Source organism: Coregonus lavaretus (genome assembly GCF_964263955.1).
Source record: "Coregonus lavaretus genome assembly, chromosome: 33".
NCBI classification, from domain to species: Eukaryota; Metazoa; Chordata; class Actinopteri; order Salmoniformes; family Salmonidae; genus Coregonus; species Coregonus lavaretus.
The window spans coordinates 10,009,543-10,036,357 of record NC_140020.1 but is presented as its reverse complement, the minus strand read 5'-3'; the positions used below and the strand labels follow the sequence as shown (position 1 = coordinate 10,036,357).

At 42.1% G+C, this 26,815-nt stretch overlaps 4 protein-coding genes across 5 annotated transcripts in view; 1 reads left to right on the top strand and 3 right to left on the bottom strand.

The window, feature by feature from the left end:
* Window positions 1–5,015: 5,015 nt before the first annotated feature.
* On the bottom strand, window positions 5,016–7,297 carry LOC311108441 (uncharacterized protein C6orf163 homolog). 2 transcript variants are annotated; one of them, XM_084151064.1, is made up of 4 exons: window positions 6,578–7,297; window positions 6,389–6,483; window positions 6,187–6,291; window positions 5,016–5,504 (listed from the first exon to the last, which is right to left on the bottom strand). In XM_084151064.1, exons 3-4 carry the CDS (start codon window positions 6,204–6,206, stop codon window positions 5,096–5,098), a joined length of 429 nt encoding a protein of 142 aa, XP_084007190.1. In that variant the 5' UTR covers window positions 6,207–6,291; window positions 6,389–6,483; window positions 6,578–7,297; the 3' UTR covers window positions 5,016–5,095. The 2 variants fall into 2 exon arrangements, 1 of the variants encoding a protein (XP_084007190.1); XR_014610509.1 differs by lacking the exon at window positions 6,187–6,291 and having other exon boundaries at window positions 6,578–7,269.
* A 382-nt stretch (window positions 7,298–7,679) lies between these two features.
* smim8 (small integral membrane protein 8) lies at window positions 7,680–8,272 on the bottom strand. The gene is made up of 2 exons (XM_084151066.1): window positions 8,063–8,272; window positions 7,680–7,951 (listed from the first exon to the last, which is right to left on the bottom strand). The coding sequence occupies exons 1-2, from the start codon at window positions 8,180–8,182 to the stop codon at window positions 7,793–7,795; spliced, it is 279 nt and encodes a 92-aa protein (XP_084007192.1). The 5' UTR covers window positions 8,183–8,272; the 3' UTR covers window positions 7,680–7,792.
* Window positions 8,273–11,709: 3,437 nt separating this feature from the next.
* LOC311108302 (gap junction beta-7 protein-like) lies at window positions 11,710–12,501 on the top strand (the record flags this gene model as incomplete). Its single annotated transcript, XM_084150929.1, has 1 exon — window positions 11,710–12,501. One exon carries the CDS (start codon window positions 11,710–11,712, stop codon window positions 12,499–12,501), a length of 792 nt encoding a protein of 263 aa, XP_084007055.1.
* A 2,970-nt stretch (window positions 12,502–15,471) lies between these two features.
* The window catches only part of LOC311108556 (zinc finger protein 292-like), a 28,602-nt gene continuing 17,258 nt past the window's right edge, over window positions 15,472–26,815 (bottom strand). The window contains exons 7-8 of the mRNA XM_084151210.1: window positions 26,535–26,676; window positions 15,472–23,144 (exon numbers count right to left, since the gene is read on the bottom strand). Of these exons, the coding sequence (XP_084007336.1) occupies window positions 16,056–23,144; window positions 26,535–26,676 (7,231 nt within the window). The 3' untranslated portion in view covers window positions 15,472–16,055. The remainder of the gene's footprint in view (window positions 23,145–26,534; window positions 26,677–26,815) is intronic.

Genomic DNA, 26,815 nt, shown 5'->3' with positions numbered 1-26,815 from the left:
CAAAACATCGCCATTTTGGGTCCATGGCCAGGAAACTCCCCAGACCTTAATCCCATTGAGAACTTGTGGTCGATCCTCAAGAGGCGGGTGGACAAACAATACCCCACAAATTCAGACAAACTCCAAGCATTGATTATGCAAGAATGGGCTGCCATCAGTCAGGATGTGGCCCAGAAGTTAATTGACAGCATGCCAGGGTAGAATGCAGAGGTCTTGAAAAAGAAGGGTCAACACTGCAAATATTGACTATTTGCATAAACTTAATGTAATTGTCAATAAAAGCCTTTGACACTTATGGAATGCTTGTAATTATACTTCAGTATACCATAGTAACATCTGACAAAAATATCTCATAACACTGAAGCAGCGAACTTTGTGAAGACCAATACTTGTGTCATTCTCAAAACTTTTGACCACGACTGTACATAATAGCTATCCATTGACAGCTTTGCCTAGATAGAAAGTTATTTTCTGTGTAAAATATGCAAGTACTCACTTCAACAGCAAATATAAATGCACACCTTACTCCTCCACGTAAGGAAACGCTAAATGCCAGCTTGCCTACATTTACTTTCTCAGGAGTGTCTACCACACAGAAGTACCTGCTGTAGTTCTGCAGCATGTCGAAGGCTGTGTGGGTGAAGAGGGCCGTCCCGGCCACGGCCTGATAGCACGAGTTCTTCTCAGGGTAGCGCAGCTTCTCGACCACACACTCACAGTGCCTTAGCAGCTCGTCCAACCCCAGCTCCCTACACACCACAAGGATAGTAGAGTTCGACATGTCGTTTGTACATACGCGGTCACTCAGCCTTTGCAGGGGCAGAAGAGTCCATAGAGTCAAGGAACTGTTCAAGGAAATCCTTCAACAGGCGTTGCAACTTGAGGCAGGTAACTTAAGTCATTAAAAGCACTGTTAGAAAGTGAGCACATGTACAGTAGCTATATGTCGGCTTACACCTACCTGTACTAGCCAAAGTAGGCATTTGTTATGTCCAACTGAAAGAGACCAATGGTGAAAATGGAGTCTCTTACCGCCGAAGCAGTTGGAACTTGGCCTCGTTGGTGGAACAGAAGGCCTTCAGCTCGGTGAAGGCAGAAGGAACAGGCTGTCTGGAGAGGGTCTGCAGGGTGGAGATGGAGGACGGGAGCCTCTGGACCACCGAGAGAAACTCCTGGACAAAGCAGTCAATCTCCTACATAAACAACAGTCCAAGATAGTTAGAGGGGTAATCAGAGGGTGAGATGAAGTAAACAAAAAGATTAGGAAAAAAAAATAGTAAATCCTGTCGCATCAAAAAAGCATTATTCATATGCTTGTCGAAGTTGTACAACCACCAACCAATTAGGCAAAAGACAACCAAAATCTACAACCGTAACAAAAACAACAGTTTGCTCACCTACTCAATCTACTGGAAATTGTTTTGCCAAGAATGTCCATTTAGTTACTCTAACAGCACAACACTGTAGCCGAAAACATTAATTATATCGTCTCAAAACAGACTGCCCTCAGCAGTACTAATGAATAGTTAACATGGGTGAATACCCAGTCGAACATGAGTGAATATGATCAAATGGCAAGAGGAGAGGGGGCCGCCTTTCACTTGGTAATGAGGTCCGCTGATTGCACTCTGCAATTGCGCAAGCTTCACCAAGGTAACAAACAATGGATCGGGGGCCACATCACTGAAACTCATGAATGAAAGATCTCCCCACAGATGACGCAGTTGAATCACTGACTGCACACTCATCTCTCTATATAGATTCATTAACTGAATCTACCACAGATGTTTACTAGTGGAATAAATAAGAATTTAGCTTGGCGCGGAAGTCTCCCCCTCTAGTCATTTGATCCTCAAGACAGACAGCAAAAGCAGAGGATAGGAGCCCCCAGTGAGGTCGTCCATCAACCCCTGATGGGGAGAGGAGGACAATGCTGCCGTGTGTTAAACATATTAGTGGAGTTATGACTGATCCTAAGACCTCCAGATAATCTACCCGCCAAAGCTCACCGTGACAAACAAGACTGCCCTTTTAAGAAGATCACATTACACTATTGACAAGACAAGTCATGTATTGCATAAGATTTATCATGAGAAAAGTCTTGGGTGCTTATTCTACAGAACGAGTAGTGACACTAGTAATCCATGGAATTCTTTGAAAGAAAACTGGCATGAGAATTCTGGTGAGATTATATGCCAATGAATGGGCACAAGCATTTTACAAATGGCATAACTTTTCACTTGACCAATAAGCAAAATACCACAGGATAAAATGAAATACAGTCCATGTAACTGATTGTAAGAGACAAACCTTGATAAAGGTCACCCAACTCCGATGACAGTAAACCAGGTAGCCTCCTAAAGCTGCAGTCAACTGGCTTCTATCAATGTAGTTGGAAAGGTCAAAGACCTCTTTCAGCAGAACTCTCTGTTGGTATTAAAAGGATGTTTAGCCCCACACACACACATCCTAGTTTCATGCTATGTACTATGAAAGGTGAATTCACAGTCAGTGAACCCCTCTTACCTTAAAGGGAGCAACATATGACTTTGATGGTACCAGCAGTTTCAACAATAGTTTCAGAACATCTTTCTTTTTCGGTTGAATTATGTATACAGTGTGTGCGGTCCTCCTATGAAACTAGATGGGGCGAGAAATGAATGTTACACTTTCATCAATATTAATTAATGACAAGTCAAAATCACACACATTCTAGTAGTACAACTTGGGTGGGGCACACTGAAAGCCTTCCCTGATGTGGAATTGTAATGAGCACCACTGTTCTGTCAGTGGCCATGACAAATGAGGATGACAAACTGACCTGAAGATTCACTGCACCATTATCAAAAATGACTAAATCAAAATGTACACATTAGTATGTTTGTGGACATTAACAGTCTGCCATTTGATTGTCAACATGATAAAAGTAATCAGACAAAGAAAGCCACGGACCACGGTGAATTGTGTATTGCAGATTTCCGAACAAACACATTAACCAATTTAGCTCAGATAATGCAATTCCTCATGCAATTCCACTAGAGTTTATTAAATAACTGAAGGCATATGATCCAGCATGTGATCTCCCTCCCCCAACACAGCTTCAGTGTTTTAGCCCTGAAGAGCAACATCAGAAAATAACACTTAATGAGACAGGAGTACCAGAAAGGCCAATCTGAGGTGGAGCTATGAGGTGCTGAACAACATTATTGTGGTTGAACTGGACACAGCAATAAAACAGACCCACTTTTTGTCAACACTTCAAAGACAAAAATCTACTTATTTTGAATTGTGCAGAAGTGGATTGAGGTGTACTAAATACCATTACTTTATGAACCAACTATGACCATTACTGTAACGCAATGCCTTACAATCCATCTAAAACATGAAATATTTGTGTCTGTACAAAATATGAAATGCCGACTCAAATTATTGTTGCAAAATGATAAAATAGATACCTCAAGGAGAAGAAGAGTTTCAGCGATGAACCTTGTTGTAGTAAGAGTGGCTTGTCTCAAATCAGCCACAACTGAAACCAAACTCTCCTTCTCCTGTTTCTTACTATAAAAACAAAGTGGTATTAGTACGGCTTAACATGACTAACTGTTTTGTTTGTGCAATCATCTTAAATTGACATCCTTCTTAAAAACACACACAATTACATTGTAGGTACATACTTGTGCAAACTGAGGAAGTAGTGTATGAAGTCAACCACTTCAGATTTGCTTAGATCTGAAAGATTGCCATGAGCATCCACAGGGAACATAACCAGAGGACATCCATGCTGATCAAAGGCACCTGTTGACAGAAGTCCAATAATTTCATGTGCACATTGTTAGAGTTCATGTTTTGCTATTGTTTTGTTACATTTTGCACATTGTAACAAATAATGAATAGAGTATTTATTATAGCCTACCAGGGAAAACCACTGCTCCCGAGTTCAACACATGATCTGTAGGCAACGGTGGGGAGGGGGAGGCCCCTCGGAATTCTGAAAGGATTTGTGGGAAACGAATATTTACATTAGAAACATGCCTGGGAACAACTTCATTGGTGTTTTTCCACTGACTGTAGAAACCTGAGCGTCCGGTGCATTCCTAACCCCCTCCCCACCCAACTGCAGCCAATAAGTAGCAAAACTACCCTCGCTATAATACGTCAGGACAGAGTTTATTTGCAGGCACATTTTACACACTTCATTTACCACAAACACAAAGCTCTACCATCACACGTGACATTAAATTGCAACATTATAACTTCGTAATTTTGTAACAAATTCTCACGCTGCAGCGTGCACTTGACTCGATTCTTACCTGTTGCGTGGCGGCGGCTCATTGTGGTGTTCTCACAGTCCTATCCAAATGTTGAAGCCTTCGTTGTTATTTTTTATGACTTAACGCGAAAAAATAATTTAGAATTGATCCGCTCATATTTCCAAACTAAACAATCTAAAAGACAGCATTATATTTGAGTGTCGGCTGGACAAAAGACTTAGGATCTAGTCCACTTGTTTCCGCCATATTGCGCCCATTCTGAACCGGGTATCATGCGGTTGAGCAATCCCATTGAGTGGATGCTGCAAGCCCTCATTTATAACTTCAAAATTCGGAGGGCGGGGAAAGATAACGACAACGTCACATACATGGAGAGACGCCTAGCTGTTGACATTATGTGAACTAATGGCAATCAATGCAATGCTTTATTTATATTTTATTATTTTGAGATTAATGATCAGGCAATGCAAATAAAATAGACAATAGAACAATAAATGGCACGCACAGATTATTTCAAAGAGTTGTAACAGACAGTCGATCCTAATGAGAATGTAAATAATTCCTTGCATTACAGATTATAAAAGAAACCTTTACCTACCAAAGTTTTGTTGTTGTTGAAATCAACATGTGACCTGCCTATATATGACAGGTGCTTGTGATGCCTGGCATAATCACATGAACCCTCCATGGAAGTTTATTTTCAGATATCAAACACAAAATTACTGCAATTATTACACAAACAAATAGCATGTGGATAATGAGATTTATTGCAGTTGACCAATGGTGATAAGCCAAAGAGAAGCATTTTCTGAGCTTCAATTCGTTCACTTGTCATTCAACCTGTACATTTTCTTTGACGGGAGGATAAAGTCAGCTTGGTCAGGCTTCAATTCTTTAAACTGCTGATTGATGAAATGTTGAAATGCTGCCCTTGTTTCTTCCAGGTCATCCATATACACTTGCTTATCGGCTATAGCTGTGCGGAGGTCTCTGATGGTCTTGTCCAACAGAGTCTGCAGCTCTTGTGTTGACTCCTTCAGGGCAGTCAGTTCTGCCTTGTACCGCCCCTCTGCCTCAACTATGTTGCGTTGGGCAATATCCTTCTCCTCCCTGCGGGTTCTCTCGATGTTGCCAGCGATGCTGGATATCATCACTGCCCTCACTTCTGCCAGTATCTCATCTTTTTTCTTGCTGGCCACAGCCTTCGCATCCTCCGGTTGCAGCATAAAGTCCCTGGTGTAAACATGTCACATAATGAGTTTGTGAACGACAAGAGGACAATCATTAGCCAGTCACAGATCTATTTGAGATTTTGCCTACTCCTCCGTTGTCATCATTGTCAAGCCAAGCATGTTTGCCACGACAATTCCAAGATGGCAAAAACAGACTGGCAACCAGGCTAGAAAATGATGACTATGAAAAACACACAAATCTCACTCAGTACCCCAATTTACACCCATGAGCTGCTTTTGAAATACTGTAGCTATCACTCTGATCACATATGTCTACCAACATCTCCAGGATAGTGGCAGCGTGTGCAGTAGTTTGTTTCTCTTTTCTTCGAGTTCTCACAACACTCTTAGCATGCCGCTGTGCTATCTTCTCTATGGCCCCTCGGATTTCCTGAGAGGCCCTCTCTTCGTTTCGTTCGCGCAGTTTCTCAATGTCGGACCTGACCTTGCGCTTTGTTTTGATATCATACTCAACCAAGGTCTCCTGAGGATGTCATGAGGCAATTCAATTGATTACATAGGCTTACACATAGCCGACCCTACACTCTATTAAAAGATCCGAGCATCATGGCAATTGTAGGTCTACAGCTTTTTATGAAACAATTGATATAGTAGGCTACTCTATCACGCCTAATAGACATGTACAAATTACAATTGTTTTCCTGTGTTAAGTGTCATCATACCTGCAAATAAGAGTTTGCATTTTCCACTTTCCTCCTCAAGAGCTCTCTCTCCTTTCTGGCCAACTGAAGTGTCTCTAACACTATTTTCTCAATTTCCAGATCAGCCTGAAAGCAAGACTTATCAATAGCAAAACCTCTTCCACAGTATTGCGGTCCAGACCTAACGCAATGTTCAACAACAAAAAACAACAGATTTTTTTACCTTGCCCCACGCCTCCTCAGTAGCAGCTCTAATACACTCCTCCTTCTCTTTCTGAAACTCTGTCATGTAATACTGGTGTATGTTTTCTCCTATATCTGCAATTCAATGTGATACAGTCACTTAAACATCTGTTACAGGCTGCTACCATTGATAAATGGAGTGGATGTAGTAAAGGAGGTGTGGACATACCAATGATGTTTGAGTGAGTACTCAACTGCTTCAGCTCTTTCATTGGGTCTCCATACAAAGCTGTGGGCTCTCGCTTTCTTGCAGTGCATCTATGACCTCCTTTAGATAGAGAGGAAGGATGCTGTGAAGCTTTGAGGGTTACCACGTTGGTTTTCCATTGATCTTTGAGTGTGTCCATTTTAGCTTTTACAGTGGACCTCACAATGGTTATTGACGTTTTGACTCCCCCATGGGGCAGGATATCTTGCTTTAATTAAATCTAGCTACAGAGATCTGTTTGGAAGTACTAAAAATATTGCCTTGCTGAAGAAAACAACTAAGAATATATGACTCCAAATGCATGTGTCGGGAATAAGAATAATCCATTGTGATGCAATTCAGAACGCAAATGGCTCATTGAGACATTCCAATTACTGTATTTCTTCCCCGGGAGAGCTCTGGTGCCGTTTTAGCATTGGTCAGCTCCTAGCCCAACAATGGACTAAAAGAGCCTAACGTTACTCCATCCTAGAAACATAAATCCCTCTACTTTCATATCAAAATAATTTCACAAATGCAAAATACACAATTAGTGCACAGTTTTGACCGGTTTTAACAGTTGCAGCCGACCGTATTTTTCAGTGACAACACATTTGTGGCCTCTGTCCGCCGTTTATAGTGTAAGGAGACGCAGATTGCTAATTAACACAGGTAGTCGACTCGTCTTCCGTCTGTTTCCGTAAACAAGCGTTGTAACTTGGAAATGTAGCCGTGTGGGAACCCTAACCCTATAAAAGGTATGTAGTAATTTAAACTTTTGTTTAATATTTTGTTTTTATCCTGCTAATATGAAAGATACATTCCTTGTTTCCAAAACCGTACCGCAAGAGATGCGTGTTAACGTTGAAAGCTAAGTTTCGGCGTAGGCTCTTAACAAAACTCCCCCCTTCAGAAGATACTATCGTCAATTTTCGGTAGCGCGTCTATGACTTGGGTATTCAGCTCCTTGCTTGATGATGATTGCTAATTGCTCTATATGCTTTTATGAGTTTTACATTCTTGCCTTTACTCTAAGGTAAATTGTTATTTCTATAGTTTCATAAATGAATCCAAGAGCTATTGCCTAATTGTAACAATATTTAATAACCATCGTCATTTAATACACAGATCAAGTGCTTTCATGCCAAGCCATTTTTACCACAATAATTTTCAGGATATATTGCACATCTGATGTGATCAGTCCCATTTAGACGTTTTCCTCCTCATGTACTTCTCCCCTTCACTGTCAATAACTTCATACAGCTGCTGGTCGTTCTCTTTGGTGGCATGAAGGTAGCCCAGGTACCCCACACACAAGGTGATTGTCACAAGTCCAAATGCCATCACTGGCTTGTTCTGTAAAGGAAACACAATTGCATGAAAATAGAACAGACGATACTAATGAACAAATATACTCATTGTCCGTAATACAATTGTGACCAGAGAGTTTCAGTAGCTAGGCCTTACTGGTCTAATGAAGAGCTCTGGGTTGACAGCTCGGAAAAGCGTGGTGGTCTTCGCTCCTCTCAGGCCAGGAATCCTGAAGACACCTTCTTTCGGAGCCTCCTTACCGCTTCCAGATGACATTGTGCAATTACATGAGGAGATGGATACGGTTTACATTGATTGTATCTAGAAGTGCAAAGCGTTTGAGCAAACGCTATTAATGATAGAAAACATTCCGAACGACCAATAGCTCATCCACAACACGTCCATTTGTTTTGAAAGTCATAGCTAACAGTCAACGAACTCTAAGAAAAAAGGTTGTCTGCATGTTAAACGTCTTTACAATAATACAGCGCCACCTTGTGGATGGAGTAGGCTACACTATGGCGTCAGTCAGACGCTTGGTTTGGCATTTTGCTTAGTATACAGTATACAAAACACCCATCATAAACGATTTTATATGAACGTTGTTTCACCGAATTCCGAAAAAAAGTGTAACAGCTTTTTAGCCTTGAACAGGGGGAAAAGTGAGCATATCCATTACTACCACTCAAGTCACAGGACACCTGAAATACCTATAAAAAATGCATGGCACAAGTTCTCATTCATGACCAGTATAGCTACAAAGAAGTCAAAATTTGGAAGGGACATTCAAATAATCATTCAACTTAAATACAATTTAATATTACTTTTATTCTTTCAGCAACGCAACATGAACTCATGGACTGATATTTCCTACCACGGGTGACAGGTTCAGTGTTTAATGTGACCATGGTGACGCTGTCTGTCCTAGAACAAACTGTAGGGTTGACGACAGATGAATGAATGCACGTAGTGACTCATGAACGGTAGCTACAGGCTTTAAGGCATATTGAAAATAAACATACTGTAGTGTTAAATACAGGATGCTTTTACTTTCCTTTCTTTTTTTAAACCTTTCAGAAACAGTCTTTCATCTTAAACCTACCCAACAATCTAATAAAAACAATTATAGGCCACAGGCTAATATAAAAATACACATAGCCTACAGGGTATATTTAACTATACTTAGGGTTTTTGTATAGTGCTGCTCTTCCGCAATAGACTATCCAAACAAGCCCTCTGGGTACAAAATAGGTGTGGCCTCTCAGACAGGTGTGTTTGACGTGCAGATCGACTGCACCAGCCAGCATCGGAAAATTGACCCCCGAAAGATACAACACAAACAGAAAAAACTGGAATAGCCTGTTTATAATCGGTGAGTTAATTCTTGTATTTTCTTTCAATATTGTATTTGTCTGAACATAATAGTGTTCCTAAGATAGGTTTAGCCTATTTTACTGGCAAATGCGTACCATCACAGTTTTGATAGCCTAGGTTACTTTAAATAAATACATTAATCAGTGGCATTTATTCACTGGAGAGTAATTGCAAAATAGAAGCTTTCTGTTTTTGTAAAAGAGTAATTAATTTATACATGATGTGATGCTACTGTACTGCTACCCAGGAACTACAGAACCAGTAGATGTTGTCATTGTAAAAGTGTAGGCCTATTAAAGAGGAACATATTCCTTCCTCGGTAATTATAGCCAACACAGATTTCTTATAAACATGATATTTGCCCTTTCCATTCATTTGCTATCAAAACAAATGTTTATTTGGTAACACTGCATTACATTGTCCTTATTACACTGTCATATGTACAAGTAGCCTACAGTGTAATAAGTATAAATAATAATACCTGTTACTATTAATAGTGGAAAGAATGGTGAATATAGAAATGTAGCCTAGCCTCCTATGTGCAATGTACAGTTGAAGTCGGAAGTTTACATACACCTTAGCCAAATACATTTAAACTCAGTTTTTCACAATTCCTTACATTTAATCCTAGTAAAAATTCCCTGTATTAGGTCAGTTAGGATCCCCACTTTATTATAAGAATGTGAAATGTCAGAATAATAGTAGAGAGAATGATTTATTTCAGCTTTTATTTCTTTCATCACATTCCCAGTGGGTCAGAAGTTTACATACACTCAATTAGTATTTGGTAGAATTGCCTTTAAATTGTTTAACTTGGGTCAAACGTTTCGGGTAGCCTTCCACAAGCTTCCCCCAATAAGTTGGGTGAATGTTGGCCCATTCCTCCTGACAGAGCTGGTGTAACTGAGTCAGGTTTGTAGGCCTCCTTGCTCGAACACACCTTTTCAGTTCTGCCCACACATGTTCTATAGGATTGAGGTCAGGGCTTTGTGATGGCCACTCCAATACCTTGACTTTGTTGTCCTTAAGCCATTTTGCCACAACTTTGGAAGTATGCTTGGGGTCATTGTCCATTTGGAAGACCCATTTGCGACCAAGCTTGAACTTCCTGACTGATGTCTTGAGATGTTGCTTCAATATATCCACATAATTTACCATCCTCATGATGCCATCTATTTTGTGAAGTGCATCAGTCCCTCCTGCAGCAAAGCACCCCCACAGCATGATGCTGCCACCCCCGTGCTTCACGGTTGGGATGGTGTTCTTTGGCTTGCAAGTGTTCCCCTTTTTCCTCCAAACCTAAAGATGGTCATTATGGCCAAACAGTTCTATTTTTGTTTCATCAGACCAGAGGACATTTCTCCAAAAAGTATGTCCCCATGTGCAGTTTTAAACCTTAGTCTGGCTTTTTAATGGCAGTTTTGGAGCAGTGGCTTCTTCCTTGCTGAGAGGCCTTTCAGGTTATGTCGATATAGGACTTGTTTTACTGTGGATATAGATACTTTTTTACCTGTTTCATCCAGCATCTTCACAAGGTCCTATGCTGTTGTTCTGAGATTGATTTGCACTTTTCGCACCAAAGTACGTTCATCTCCAGGAGACAGAACGCGTCTCCTTCCTGAGCGGTATGACGGCTGCGTGGTCCCATGGTGTTTATACTTGCGTACTATTGTTTGTACAAATGAACGTGGTACCTTCAGGCGTTTGGAAATTGCTCCCAAGGATGAACCAGACTTGTGGAGGTCTACAATTTTTTTTCAGAGGTCTTGGCTGATATCTTTTGATTTTCCTATGATGTCAAGCAAAGAGGCACTGAGCTTGAAGGTAGGCCTTGAAATACATCCACAGGTACACCTCCAATTGACTCAAATGATGTCAATTAGCCTGTCAGAAGCTTCTAAAGCCATGAAATCATTTTCTGGAATTTTCCAAGCTGTTTAAAGGCACCGTCAACTTAGTGTATGTAAACTTCTGACCCACTGGAATTGTGATACAGTGAATTATAAGTGAAATAATCTGTCTGTAAACAATTGTTGGAAAGATTACTTGTGTCATGCACAAAGTAGATGTCCTAACCGACTTGCCAAAACTATAGTTTGTTAACAAGAAATTTGTGGAGTGGTTGAAAAACGAGTATTAATGACTCCAACCTAAGTGTACGTAAACTTCCGACTTGAACTGTATGATTTAAATAGATTTCTATTGTCAGATGATGCCCTCTTCATCATAACAGGCATAATTGAATATTGGTGGTCTTGTAGCTACAGGGTTATGTCCCAAATGGCACCCTATTCCCTACAACAGAGTGCACTACTTTTGAACAGCCTGGTCAAAAGTAGTGCACTATGTAGGGAATATGGTTCCATTTGGGACAGAGCTCCTTTCTACAGTTTCTCCCTCCTCCACAGGCTCATGTAATCAGAAAGAAGATGTCGAACTGGGGGTTTCTGGAGAACGTCCTGAGTGGGGTGAACAAGTACTCCACAGTCATCGGGCGCATCTGGCTCTCCATCGTCTTCATCTTCCGCATCCTGGTGTACGTGGCGGCTGCTGAGCAGGTCTGGAAGGACGAGCACAATGACTTTGTCTGCAACACCCAGCAGCCTGGCTGTGAGAACGTGTGCTTCGACCACTTCTTCCCCATCTCCCAGATCCGCCTGTGGGCCCTCCAGCTCATCATGGTGTCCACTCCCTCCCTGTTGGTGGCTCTACATGTGGCCTACCGTGAGAACAGGGAGAGCAGGCATGGCAAGAAGCTGTATGAAGACAAAGGTAGGATTGACGGAGGCCTGCTCTGCACCTATATCCTCAGCCTCGTCTTCAAGACTACCTTCGAGGTTGGCTCCCTCCTGGCCTTCTACTTCCTTTACAGTGGCTTTGACGTTCCCAGACTGCTTCGCTGCACCCTGGACCCTTGCCCTAACACTGTGGACTGCTACATCTCCAAAGCCACTGAGAAGATGGTCTTCCTCTACATCATGGGCTGCACGTCCATATTGTGTATTGTGCTGAATGTCTCAGAGATGGTATACATCCTATCTAAACAGTGCTGGAAGTGTTTTAGCAAGCGGTATATCCCTATTGAAGAGAGAGCCCACTGGCATTGTCATCACACTGTCCCAATCAGCAACAGTACCTCAACCCTTCATCCCACACCTAACAAAGATATAATGGGCTCACAAGATCCAGCTACAAAGGGAAACCAACTCATCCCCTCTTAAATTGCATTCAATTACCTAATAATTTATTGTGATCAGAATTCAGGGCTTCTTTTAACTTAAATGATTTCAGAAACTCTATGTAAAACTTGGAGTTATTCACCTTTAACCTTTTAACAGATACTGTTACTTTTAGTATTAGGGTCGTATTTAAGGCCTTTATGTCTCAAAAGTGTGATAATCGAATCTAGTATAATTTATTTGAAAACCACCTTAGGTATTATGATTCATTACCCAACAATCTAAAATGGTAGGCCCTATAGGCTAATAGAAAATAAACATGTAGGCTATTTGGATAGTGCTGCTCGTCTGCAATCGACTATCCAAATAATCTATCGGGATAGGCTAAATAATAGATATGGCCTCTCTGACAGGTGTTGGACGTGCAAATCGACTGCAGGAAGGTCGTTTCACGAAATGAGTGCTCTTTGCATCCCTTTGATATTTTATGTATAAATTGTGCACAAATATTGACATTTAAAAGCTTGTTATATCAAATTTAGTGCCCTTTAGTATAGACCATATGGATTTTTAATACGAATAAAGACTTCTGCATTTTGACATGTCCCTCTGCAACTTCTAATTAGATTAACCCACTTAACCCCAACATTTCTCAAATATTTCACCATCATTGTAAAGCCCTAGTTAATGCATTACTTTTACAGTCACTTCTGACTTTGGTATTATGATTAATGCAGAATAAAAATAATTCAAGCTTTACATTTCCACTTTTGGTGTTAATGGACTGCATCCCTACATAGACCATGCCTTTTTCCTTACCGACATCACAGCATTCATTTTGTGTTCATGTCATGGTCCCTAGTGGAGTCCATTTATGTAAATATGACAGTCAGTGTAATTCTAATCTATAAATTGGCAGATTCATTCCATTGCTTTCATCTTTCATGGGAGAGATACAGTATGCTAGCCGTGTTGTGATAAACATAACTTTGTTTGGTATCAATATAAAATGTTGAATTTCAGGTAATGCAGAACTCAGATCTTTCTTGATTAATGAAGAATAGAAACCCATACAACTTGAATTTAGTAATTGTGAGTTGTTTAGTGGTCAAGTAATATCACAAATCTGTTAAATGGCATTACTATTTTACACCAAGCACTTAACTGACCCTTTTCTGATTGTAGGAGCTCCAGGATTCTTCCATGTGTAATGTATCTCTTGTACTTACAGTGAGGGGAAAAAAGTATTTGATCCCCTGCTGATTTTGTATGTTTGCCCACTGACAAAGACATTATCAGTCTATAATTTTAATGGTAGGTTTATTTGAACAGTGAGAGACAGAACAACAAAAATCCAGAAAAACGCATGTCAAAAATGTTATAAATTGATTTGCATTTTAATGAGGGAAATAAGTATTTGACCCCTCTGCAAAACATGACTTAGTACTTGGTGGCAAAACCCTTGTTGGCAATCACAGAGGTCAGACGTTTCTTGTAGTTGGCCACCAGGTTTGCACACATCTCAGGAGGGATTTTGTCCCACTCCTCTTTGCAGATCTTCTTCAAGTCATTAAGGTTTCGAGGCTGACGTTTGGCAACTCGAACCTTCAGCTCCCTCCACAGATTTTCTATGGGATTAAGGTCTGGAGACTGGCTAGGCCCCTCCAGGACCTTAATGTGCTTCTTCTTGAGCCACTCCTTTGTTGCCTTGGCCGTGTGTTTTGGGTCATTGTCATGCTGGAATACCCATCCACGACCCATTTTCAATGCCCTGGCTGAGGGAAGGAGGTTCTCACCCAAGATTTTAAAGATTTGACGGTACATGGCCCCGTCCATCGTCCCTTTGATGCAGTGAAGTTGTCCTATCCCCTTAGCAGAAAAACACCCCCAAAGCATAATGTTTCCACCTCCATGTTTGACTGTGGGGATGGTGTTCTTGGGGTCATAGGCAGCATTCCTCCTCCTCCAAACACAGCGAGTTGAGTTGATGCCAAAGAGCTCCATTTTGGTCTCATCTGACCACAACACTTTCACCCAGTTCTCCTCTGAATCATTCAGATGTTCATTGGCAACCTTCAGACGGGCCTGTATATGTGCTTTCTTGAGCAGGGGGACCTTGCGGGCGCTGCAGGATTTCAGTCCTTCACGGCGTAGTGTGTTACCAATTGTTTTCTTGGTGACTATGGTCCCAGCTGCCTTGAGATCATTGACAAGATCCTCCCGTGTAGTTCTGGGCTGATTCCTCACCGTTCTCATGATCATTGCAACTCCACGAGGTGAGATCTTGCATGGAGCCCCAGGCCGAGGGAGATTGACAGTTATTTTGTGTTTCTTCCATTTGCAAATAATCACACCAACTGTTGTCACCTTCTCACCAAGCTGCTTGGCGATAGTCTTGTAGCTCATTCCAGCCTTGTGTAGGTCTACAATCTTGTCCCTGACATCCTTGGGGAGCTCTTTCGTCTTGGCCATGGTGGAGAGTTTGGAATCTGATTGATTGATTGCTTCTGTGGACAGGTGTCTTTTATACAGGTAACAAGCTGAGATTAGGAGCACTCCCTTTAAGAGTGTGCTCCTAATCTCAGCTCATTACCTGTATAAAAGACACCTGGGAGCCAGAAATCTTTCTGATTGAGAGGGGGTCAAATACTTATTTCCCTCATTAAAATGCAAATCAATTTATAACATTTTTGACATGCGTTTTTCTGGATTTTGTTGTTGTTATTCTGTCTCTCACTGTTCAAATAAACCTACCATTAAAATTATAGACTTATCATTTCTTTGTCAGTGGGCAAACGTACAAAATCACCAGGGGATCAAATCTGTACGTGGTCTTACATGTCTCTTAGCCATGACTTAACTTTTTTTTTTTTTTTTATAGATGATTCTACCAATTTCCCTCAAAACCATTTTTCCTCTGGGGGAATATAACGTTTTCTACTAGCCCTGTAATTTAAACAAAATGACATATCTGAACACATGCGATAGAAAGAAAACCCAGTGAGAAATGCAATCTGTAACAAAATTGTTTATCTCAATTAAGTTAGACTGCTGGTGGCAGTAGTTCATTGAAAAAACAATATTTACACACAACATTGTCTACGTACAAATTAACATTTACAAGGCATATGGAAACAACAACATTCACAAACTATACACATCACATTCCGTTTGTTTAAAGGACAATTTCATTAAATGTCTCATGGGGATACTTATCACATTACATTTTGTCCCGTTTCTCCCCCTCAATTTTAAATTTAGTTTGCAAAGGCAATGTGCTGGGAATATTCATAAATACAAACATGCTTAATTTTTCCTACCAATAATACATATAATATAAAATGAGCTCAATATATAAGAGACACAGTATTTTTACAGACTCAAGGTTACAGTAAATAACAATGTATCATTTTAAAACAACTTTCACATAGTCCACTGAAAAACTATGGATTTATATTTTGCAGTGAAAAAAACAAAATGAAAAGTATTATTGTTTTGGGCAACATTCTGCAGCAGGTTGAAAACCGTTCTAATCCTGAGTTACGGCGTTTTGATAAGAAAAACATTTAGCCAGTCACTTAAATACTAATCTGAATCTATTTCTCTAATATTACTGTGGGTCGCATTTCCTGGAGCTGCTTCAGCAGAGTATCAGCAACATCCGAAAAGGCTTTGTCCACTACAATTTTTACATTTTTAAGTGACGTCAGCTTCTGAGGGTTCCTGAACTCAAGGGTATCAAAGCCTTTTGGGTAGTGCAAGTATGTGTCTGATCTTTTGCACAACACTGTAGCGTTTCTCAGTCGAATCCTCTTCTTCAAAATATTTTTAGATGGGCTTGATTGCTCCAAGAACTTTAAGAAAGACACCTCAAATCCCATGGGCTTAAAGGAGGTCAATGTTTCACTTTGATCGTTAATTTCATCCTGGGTAAGGGTAGTACTAGAGGAGTCATAGTCGGATCCATTTTCTCCACAGTAAACCGCATTACTCCTTGTCAGCCTCTTGCGTTTTACAATTTTTTCAAAAACACTTTTCCGTGGACTTCCTCTCTTACGTTTCACCACCACAGAGCCATCAGATGCAGTTTCTGAACTTTCATCGTAAGAAGGTTTGGTGTCAGACAGTTCGCCCTTCCCCTTTCTCCGTAACACAGGTTTTGAATACTCGTCAAACTCACTTCCTTCTAAGCCTGTGTCTGCTGTGTCCTCACTGTCGGATATGTCTGAGGAGGTCTCAGACTTAGAGTCATCGCTCCTGGCAGTGCGGAGGTTTCTACGTCTTGGGTATTTCTTGCAGAATATGAAGTGGCTTCTCTGCTCTTCTAAGTATCGCTCGGACAGTCCGTGCCCCATGTAGTGCTTCATGATGCTCCGTTCGGACTTCATCACTGAATCACAGCCCTTTATCATGCAGGGGTATTGCAACTTGCATTTCTTTATGCACATTGCAGACGCTTCATCCTTAGTTTTCAAGGAGGGTTTTCCATATTTCGTCCAATTATTTGTCTCTGTTTTGTCCGTTTTCTTTTTGTCACCTCCCTTTTGTGTAATCTTTTTGTTGCTCTCTATGTTTTCTTTCCCATCGCTTGATTTAGTTATTTGGTAATGTGAATTCTTGGAGTCAGGTTTCTCACAATCTTCACTTTTCCGTTGGTTCATCAGTTGGAGTTTGTAAAGATCATGATGCTTTTTCATGGTGTGCCTCAGCAGGTTTGACTTTGTAGCGTAAGCACGGTCACAGCCTTCGACATCACATTGGAACATCCCATCCACAGGTTCCATTTTGGCGAGTTTTGCCTTGTCATGTTCTTTTTCAATATGTCCGATGTACTTCCAGAAAGCAATGAAGGATGCTGTGCACCCTTGCTGATCACAACGGAATCTGCCTAGGTTGATGTTGGACATTAGAGATCCTGCTTTATCCAGGCTGAACTTGTGAAGCTGGAGGTAATGCTGCAACATGTTCGGAACATCTTGGAATACTCTGGAGCAGTCGCTCACTTGACATCTGAATTCTGTTACCTCGTTTACGTCAACCTCTGGTTCCTCCTCTGTAACCCCCTCCTGCTTGATGTCCTTTTTCTCATCCTGTTCCTCATTTTGATCATTCTCATTGTTCATTTCACATGTGGACAGAGCAGACTGATGGACAGCCCTGTAATGGAGGATTAAATTATGCTGAATTGTAAAGGCTGCTGCACATCCTTGATGAACACAGCGATATGGCCTGTATGGACTGAAAGAATCATTTGCCTCAGACTTCTTCTCTTTCGTCTTCTTGGGAATTTCGACTTTAGGCTTTTCTACTTTAGGCTTTGGTCCTCTCTGCTGCTTGATTTTGGGTGTCTTTTCTAGCAAGGGAGCACAAACCTGAAGGGGATCTGATGGAGCCGGTGTCATTGAATCAGCTCTTTCTGCCAGATAGCCTTCAGATTGTTGACTGAAATGAGTAGGCATAGGCCTAGATGGAACTGGTATGTGTTGTCCGTTTGACCATTGATCTGCATCAGGAGCGGTCATTAAGGGCTGTTGGGGTATTGTCGAGCAGTGTGCGTTCATTTGATATTCAGACATTAGCATTAATGGAGTCTGATCATGCATGGGTATCCTTTGCATTGGTTGCATTCCCACGGAGAGGCTATTATCCTGATATCTCGGGTCAGCTATGCCTTGAGAAGTCTGCTGTTTGAAAGGCTGTGGGTGGTAGTCTTGTTTTATCCTTGCTCCTGAAGTAAACAACTTTTTTACAGTCACATCTTGATTGTGGCTCACATCCGGGAGTGAATTTTGACGTCTAATATTCTCCATTATTGAGTGGGGCGCTGTGGCAATCTGACCAGACAAAGGAGGCTCTGAATGCACACTTGGTTTGTCTTCGTTATTAGCAAATCCAACCGTGTTACTTGACTTGCGCTTCATGATTAGTTCTGCAATCTCCTGCTGTGTCAATCTGTGAGCTGTCTGACAGTGTGCCTTAAGGTTTGAATTTCGGGTAAAGGTTTTATCACACATTTGACAAGAGAATGGGGCAAATTTCCCATGGTTTTTCTTCATCGAATTGATCATCTCATTAGTGTACTTGTGAGTCTTGATGAGATGTTTTAAAATGGCATCTTTTGTCATGGCCCTGTATGTGCAGTTGTCACTCTCACAGGCAAACAGCTTTCTACAGCCATCAGGAATATGTGTATCCTTCTCTGTTGAGACATTAGGCTGGAATGATTCAGTATCATTGGAAATATCAGTGCAGCTAGGTTTTGTGGAGGAATATGTTGGAGCAGAATCACACACCTGTTGTTTGTCTAAGTCTAGCCTCTCTAATGCAGTCTGAATGTCCATCATCCAGTGTTGTTGGTTTGCAGGTGTTAGATTAGGACCAAGATCAACATCGTTTGCAAAAATGTTGGTAGGTGCAGGTGCCTCGTGGTGTTGAGAGGAAGCCTCTCTGAAATGAGTAAAACTCTTCATGGGGGCTGCTCCGTTCATTTGGGCAGATGATACAGAGGGGATTCCGTGATCAATCATCTTGGAAGGCTGAGGACTTTGACGTACTCCAAAATGTTGTACAACATTTGTTGTTGGATTGGATGACAACGGATTCAAACTGGCATGTGTTTCAGTGCTGCTTGTCCGAGATAAACCGCTTCTTCTTTGGAAGTCTCCAGCTAAAATCTGTTCACGCAACCTTTTCTTGACATTATGTTCCGTACTCTTCCTCCGTGTCTCCACCGGTTTGCTACTTGTTGCTGCTGGACTGTTATGAGGCTGAGGGTCTGGTGAAGTGATCTGCAACATGGGGTTTGTCATAAGGTTTTGTGCCAAACTGGCCATTGCAGCCAGAAGTCCATCATTAGACAACCCTCCCGAATTGGAGGCAGAATCAGAATTCCCCTTCACTTCTTTCATCTTCATCAGTGTTTCTGCTCTGAGTAAATTATCAATATGGTCTGTGGGAAGTCTGTGAAGTGAGACGGTAGGGTTGGTTTCTGCAAGCACCTGAGTGATAAGTGGCTCATAGAATGCACTACTGCCAAACCCAGGGTCACATGACTGCTGATGATATCCATCAGTATACGATTCATTTTCTGTCTTCACTTGGATATTTCCTGTGTGCTGTATGACTGTGCTTTCTGGCAAGCGTCCACCAGGTCCATAGGGGCCATAAGGATTTTGGAACGTTGGCTGGGGAATCGCTGAGGGCTCAAACATATTGGGAATATTTGGAGTATCCATAATTTGTTTAAGAATCTCATCAGGTTGTTGGCTGTCATTTGCATACGGTGCAGCAGGGTTATACAGTGAAGATGATGGGGGCTGAGTATTGAGAAGTTGCTCTGAATTGAGAAGATCAAGAAATGATGAAGGTAAGTCTGTTGTCAGGAGGTCAGTGTCATAGGCTTTGCAGTGTAAACGCTTGGACAAATGGCCTCCAAGTGATTTGGGATTTGTAAATTCTCTACCACACCTAGAGCAAATGAACTTTCCATCTTTAACAATGGCAGGCCACTTTGTTCTTTTGTTACGCTTGACTTTTTTGCCCATCTGATTTTTTTCAGAGTTTTTGGTGCCATCTTGAGATTCACTGTTGTTTCTTGCTAGCAATTTGTTTCCGGCAAGGACTTGCGATTCCATGTTGGTTTTCTGCATTCCTCTACTCCTTTCAGGGGAATTGAAATTAGAACATGAATTACTTTGAGTCTGCGGTGTGTAGGGAAGTGCAGCATTTCCCAGCTGATTTGAGAGACTTGAGTCTTTCAGAATGTCCACATAAGAGGGGAAAACAGGCTGAAGAACATTATCCATAGTTGTTGGTAGCAGTGACTCTGCTGGCCTTTCCATATTAGGTCGTATCATATGACGGGATGGAATAACATGAACATCCATTCCTCCACCAACAGCATCCATTTGTGGCATCCCTTGCAGGTTTGAGGAGGGATATACTTGTGAGTTATAACAATTCTGGTTTTGGTTGTTTCCTGGTGTTTGTTGCCATGGCATACTAGGTGGTGGATATTGAATGGGATTGTTCTCTAGCTGGGAGAGTACAATGGGATCTAGTATATTGTCCATTTGGTTGGGGAAAGCCTGGCTTTGGACAGCAGCTGAATGGGAAGTGTAAGACTGGTTTGAGTTTGGGTATGGGGGTGGCTGAATGACATTGTGGCTGTGAACTGGGACACCATTAGCCTGTTGATGTTGTAGTGGAGCAACAGAGTTACGGTTCCCAATCAGAGGCACACTTGATGGGGCAGCTTTCCTTGCTTTTTCATGTTCCCTTGTTTTTCTCTTAACAAGTTTCCATTCTGTATAAAACTCTGGGTGAGCTGCTTTCATATGCTTGGTAACACTTCTATAGGAGCTGTAGTTGCGATCGCATGTCTCCAAAGCACAGTGGTGTCTCTCTTTCTCTCCTTGGGGTGGGGCAGGAGTAGTTGGTAATGGGTGTTGCTGTGGGGCAGGAGTAGTTGGTAATGGGTGTTGCTGTGGGGCAGGAGTAGTTGGTAATGGGTGTTGCTGTGGGGCAGGAGTAGTTGGTAATGGGTGTTGCTGTGGGGCAGGAGTGCTAGGTAACGGGCACCGTGTATTCTCTGTTCTGCAACCAATGGCTGGCAAACGAGTTACTAGTGGAAGAAGTGTGTGAGAGACAGATGGGAGAATTTGAGGCATTGGAGTTGACATGTAATGGGAGGTCTGGCTTGCTGCTGACATGTTGTTAACAGACATGTGTGGTTGTTGTAGTTCTTGCACTGGTACTTGGTAGTCAGAATTGTAGTTCCTGGATTCATAATTTCCACCTTTGAGAAAACTCTGGACCTGACCTTGAAACACACTTGGTTGTTGGGCATGATGCAAATCCCCAGGATATTGGTATGAAGCTAATGGAGGATTATGTGGTGTGGGTCTCATATAGTCATATGCAGCAGTCTCTGAGGGGTCTTGGGGTCTATGTCTCAGCTGATTTGGGTCATGTGTTTGTGCATTTGTGGTAGACCGAATAACAGAGCTTTCTGAACATGGGTACAGTTCTTTTACTGGTGGCTCACTTTGAATAATGTATCGTCGATCATTCTGAACAGGACCTTGAGAAGCATTCAGCAGGTTGTCAATCGAGTGCTTCACCTCAACAGATGCTGGTGGATGAGAAGCCTCAACATCCTCTGAGAAGGAAGCCTGATCAGAAAGCATCCTCTGGTCCAGAAAATGAGAAAGGTCAGAGTCTGTAGCTGAGTATTCCTCCACTTTTGCGACATGTTCCTCCTGGTGCAGATCCAACTGTGACTGAGAATGGAACACTTTACCACAGTTAGGGACTTTGCAGGTGAACGTTTTGTAATGCTGTGACTCATGGTCGTAAAGCTTGTAGGCTTCATTGAAAATCTTACCACATCTAGGAAACATGCATCTGGCTTTAAATATGACATGTTCTTTTCTGTGTACAAGCAGCTCTGTGTTGGAGAGAAAGCTGGCCTTGCAGTTTAACTGTATGCAAATGTAAGGTCTGACACCACAGTGCACTTGCAAATGATCGTTAAGGTGGGTGACATTAACAAACTGGCGACGACAATACTGACAAATCACCTTTTTGTTCTGCATTTCAAGGAAGCGCTTTGCTTCATCGTTATTTCCATGTGCTTTCACATGGACAAGAAGATTTCGGAAATACTTGAATCCCTTTTTGCAGTTTGCGACAGGGCATGTGTTTTCCTCAGTGCTGCTTTCTGTCATAAGTCCAGAGACTTTGGTCTGAATTGATTCTGTCTGAAGCGACTCGCCATTTTGTTCTTGGGAATCGCTGTTTGCATCTTTTGTCCAAAGTAGATTTTCAGTCTTAGCTTTCAGAGCTGCAATAACAGGAGCAGCTGTTTTGGGATTAGCCAATTTTTTATTTGTTTTAATTGCAGCTAATCTTTCCTTGCATGATAGCTTTACATGTGATGCCACGTGTGGTTCCAATGTGTCTTTTGAGGTGAACGTCTCAGCGCATATCGGGCAGCTATAAAGTCCACCTTTGTAGTGAGTCTGTGCATGACGTACAATCCTGTGTCCCAGAAACTCCTTGTCACACAGAACACAGTACTGCATATATGCCTGCCAGTTTCGAAACCTGGCAGAGATGAACCCTTTCTCTCTCAGTTTCTTTGTCTCTCTGATTTTCTGTCTTTTATCGGTTATTTCATTCAGTTCATGTGTGGTGTCCATGAAGTAGTCTGTGACGTCTCTGAACACTTCCTCACCCTGGGCTGTGTCGTCCTCCTCCTCAGGGGTCTCTGGGATCTCATTGTCATTCAGTAAGTCAATGGACGACACAATGGAGGCCTCCTCGCCCATAAGGGTCAGGCAGTGACGCTTCAGTGTCTTCCAGTCCCAGAACTCAGGGTCAAAAGGCCACTGGGTCTTGAACACCAGCAGGAGCTCACAGCGGAGCGAGTTGGGCACAGGAAGACTCTCCTCCTCCAGCTTCTGGTCTGGCTCGTTGTACAGAGTCTCCACGGCATAGTAAGAGTCCACCGTGGGTTCCAGGAGGAACTGTGTCAGCTGGCAGGCCCGCTTTATCTCCAGATCAGTGGGCAGCAAACAGGAGATGGTTTTGCAAATGGTGGCCTTGGTGTTTCCATCACTTGATTCCAACTGTAGAGCCCGTATGCACATGTCAACGCACACTGGCAGTCCAACCTTGTCCACCTGTAAAAGAAAAACAAGGAGGGAAATTCACTCAATTTTAATTGCCTGTGAATTAATCAAGAGAGCACATACAGTGAGGGAAAAAGTATTTGATCCCCCTGCTGATTTTGTGCGTTTGCCCACTGACAAAGAAATGATCAGTCTATAATTTTAATGGTAGGTTTATTTGAACAGTGAGAGACAGAATAACAACAACAAAATCCAGAAAATGCATGTCAAAAATGTTTTAAATTGATTTGCATTTTAATGAGGGAAAGAAGTATTTGACCCCTCTGCAAAACATGACTTAGTACTTGGTGGCAAAACCCTTGTTGGCAATCACAGAGGTCAGACGCTTCTTGTAGTTGGCCACCAGGTTTGCACACATCTCAGGAGGGATTTTGTCCCACTCCTCTTTGCAGATCTTCTCCAAGTCATTAAGGTTTCGAGGCTGACGTTTGGCAACTCAAACCTTCAGCTCCCTCCACAGATTGTCTATGGGATTAAGGTCTGGAGACTGGCTAGGCCACTCCAGGACCTTAATGTGCTTCTTCTTGAGCCACTCCCTTGTTGCCTTGGCCGTGTGTTTTGGGTCATTGTCATGCTGGAATACCCATCCACGACCCATTTTCAATGCCCTGGCTGAGGGAAGGAGGTTCTCACCCAAGATTTGACGGTACATGGCCCCGTCCATCATCCCTTTGATACGGTGAAGTTGTCCTGTCCCCTTAGCAGAAAAACACCCCCAAAGCATAATGTTTCCACCTCCATGTTTGACGGTGGGGATGGTGTTCTTGGGGTCATAGGCAGCATTCCTCCTCCTCCAAACACAGCGAGTTGAGTTGATGCCAAAGAGCTCCATTTTGGTCTCATCTGACCACAACACTTTCACCCAGTTCTCCTCTGAATCATTCAGATGTTCATTGGCAAACTTCAGACGGGCATGTACAGTGGGGGGAAAAAAGTATTTAGTCAGCCACCAATTGTGCAAGTTCTCCTACTTAAAAAGATGAGAGAGGCCTGTAATTTTCATCATAGGTACACGTCAACTATGACAGACAAAATGAGAGAAAAAAATCCAGAAAATCACATTGTAGGATTTTTAATGAATTTATTTGCAAATTATGGTGGAAAATAAGTATTTGGTCAATAACAAAAGTTTCTCAATACTTTGTTATATACCCTTTGTTGGCAATGACACAGGTCAAAAGTTTTCTGTAAGTCTTCACAAGGTTTTCACACACTGTTGCTGGTATTTTGGCCCATTCCTCCATGCAGATCTCCTCTAGAGCAGTGATGTTTTGGGGCTGTCGCTGGGCAACACGAACTTTCAACTCCCTCCAAAGATTTTCTATGGGGTTGAGATCTGGAGACTGGCTAGGCCACTCCAGGACCTTGAAATGCTTCTTACGAAGCCACTCCTTCGTTGCCCGGGCGGTGTGTTTGGGATCATTGTCATGCTGAAAGACCCAGCCACGTTTCATCTTCAATGCCCTTGCTGATGGGAGGTTTTCACACAAAATCTCACGATACATGGCCCCATTCATTCTTTCCTTTACACGGATCAGTCGTCCTGGTCCCTTTGCAGAAAAACAGCCCCAAAGCATGATGTTTCCACCCCCATGCTTCACAGTAGGTATGGTGTTCTTTGGATGCAACTCAGCATTCTTTGTCCTCCAAACACGACGAGTTGAGTTTTTACCAAAAAGTTCTATTTTGGTTTCATCTGACCATATGACATTCTCCCAATCCTCTTCTGGATCATCCAAATGCACTCTAGCAATCTTCAGACGGGCCTGGACATGTACTGGCTTAAGCAGGGGGACACGTCTGGCACTGCAGGATTTGAGTCCCTGGCGGCGTAGTGTGTTACTGATGGTAGGCTTTGTTACTTAGGTCCCAGCTCTCTGCAGGTCATTCACTAGGTCCCCCCGTGTGGTTGTGGGATTTTTGCTCACCGTTCTTGTGATCATTTTGACCCCACGGGGTGAGATCTTGCGTGGAGCCCCAGATCGAACGAGATTATCAGTGGTCTTGTATGTCTTCCATTTCCTAATAATTGCTCCCACAGTTGATTTCTTCAAACCAAGCTGCTTACCTATTGCAGATTCAGTCTTCCCAGCCTGGTGCAGGTCTACAATTTTGTTTCTGGTGTCCTTTGACAGCTCTTTGGTCTTGGCCATAGTGGAGTTTGGAGTGTGACTGTTTGAGGTTGTGGACAGGTGTCTTTTATACTGATAACAAGTTCAAACAGGTGTCATTAATACAGGTAACGAGTGGAGGACAGAGGAGCCTCTTAAAGAAGAAGTTACAGGTCTGTGAGAGCCAGAAATCTTTCTTGTTTGTAGGTGACCAAATACTTATTTTCCACCATAATTTGCAAATACATTCATTACAAATCCTACAATGTGATTTTCTGGAATTTTTTTCCTCAATTTGTCTGTCATAGTTGACGTGTACCTATGATGAAAATTACAGGCCTCTCTCTTCTTTTTAAGTGGGAGAACTTGCACAATTGGTGGCTGACTAAATACTTTTTCCCCCCACTGTATATGTGCTTTCTTGAGCAGGGGGACCTTGCGGGCGCTGCAGGATTTCAGTCCTTCATGGCGTAGTGTGTTACCAATTGTTTTCTTGGTGACTATGGTCCCAGCTGCCTTGAGATCAATGACAAGATCCTCCCGTGTAGTTCTGGGCTGATTACTCACCGTTCTCATGATCATTGCAACTCCACGAGGTGAGATCTTGCATGGAGCCCCAGGACGAGGGAGATTGACAGTTATTTTGTGTTTCTTCCATTTGCGAATAGTGGCACCAACTGTTGTCACCTTCTCACCAAGCTGCTTGGCGATGGTCTTGTAGCCCATTCCAGCCTTGTGTAGGTCTACAATCTTGTCCCTGACATCCTTGGAGAGCTCTTTGGTCTTGGCCATGGTGGAGAGTTTGGAATCTGATTGATTGATTGCTTCTGTGGACAGGTGTCTTTTATACAGGTAACAAGCTGAGATTAGGAGCACTCCCTTTAAGAGTGTGCTCCTAATCTCAGCTCATTACCTGTATAAAAGACACCTGGGAGCCAGAAATCTTTCTGATTGAGAGGTGGTCAAATACTTATTTCCCTCATTAAAATGCAAATAAATTTATAACATTTTTGACATGCGTTTTTCTGGATTTTGTTGTTGTTATTCTGTCTCTCACTGTTCAAATAAACCTACAATTAAAATGATAGACTGATCATTTCTTTGTCAGTGGGCAAACATACAAAATCAGCAGGGGATCAAATACTTTTTTCCCCTCACTGTAGAACAATAGGGGTGGAGTTCTGGCTATACGACGCAAAAAAAACAGCGTGCCATGTTTTTCAGTCTACATACACCTAGAAATAATGAATGTATCAGGGCAGAAGCTTACCTCTGATTGAATGACTTTGATGAAGAAGAGGATGTGGAAGACGGTTGTGGACAGCAAAGACATCTGACGACATCTGTCCAGGAACGTCTCTACAGATGACTCCATCCGCTTCAGCAGTTTGCTCCAAAACAGTGTCAGCTCCCTGGAGAGGAAAGATATAAACAAACTATCTTAATAACAATAATTATATATATATATATTCTATAATACCTGAATTATCTGAAGAACTAAAGAAGAGATTGTGCAGTGCGTTTATTTTGTTACTACTGTATTTTAAATTG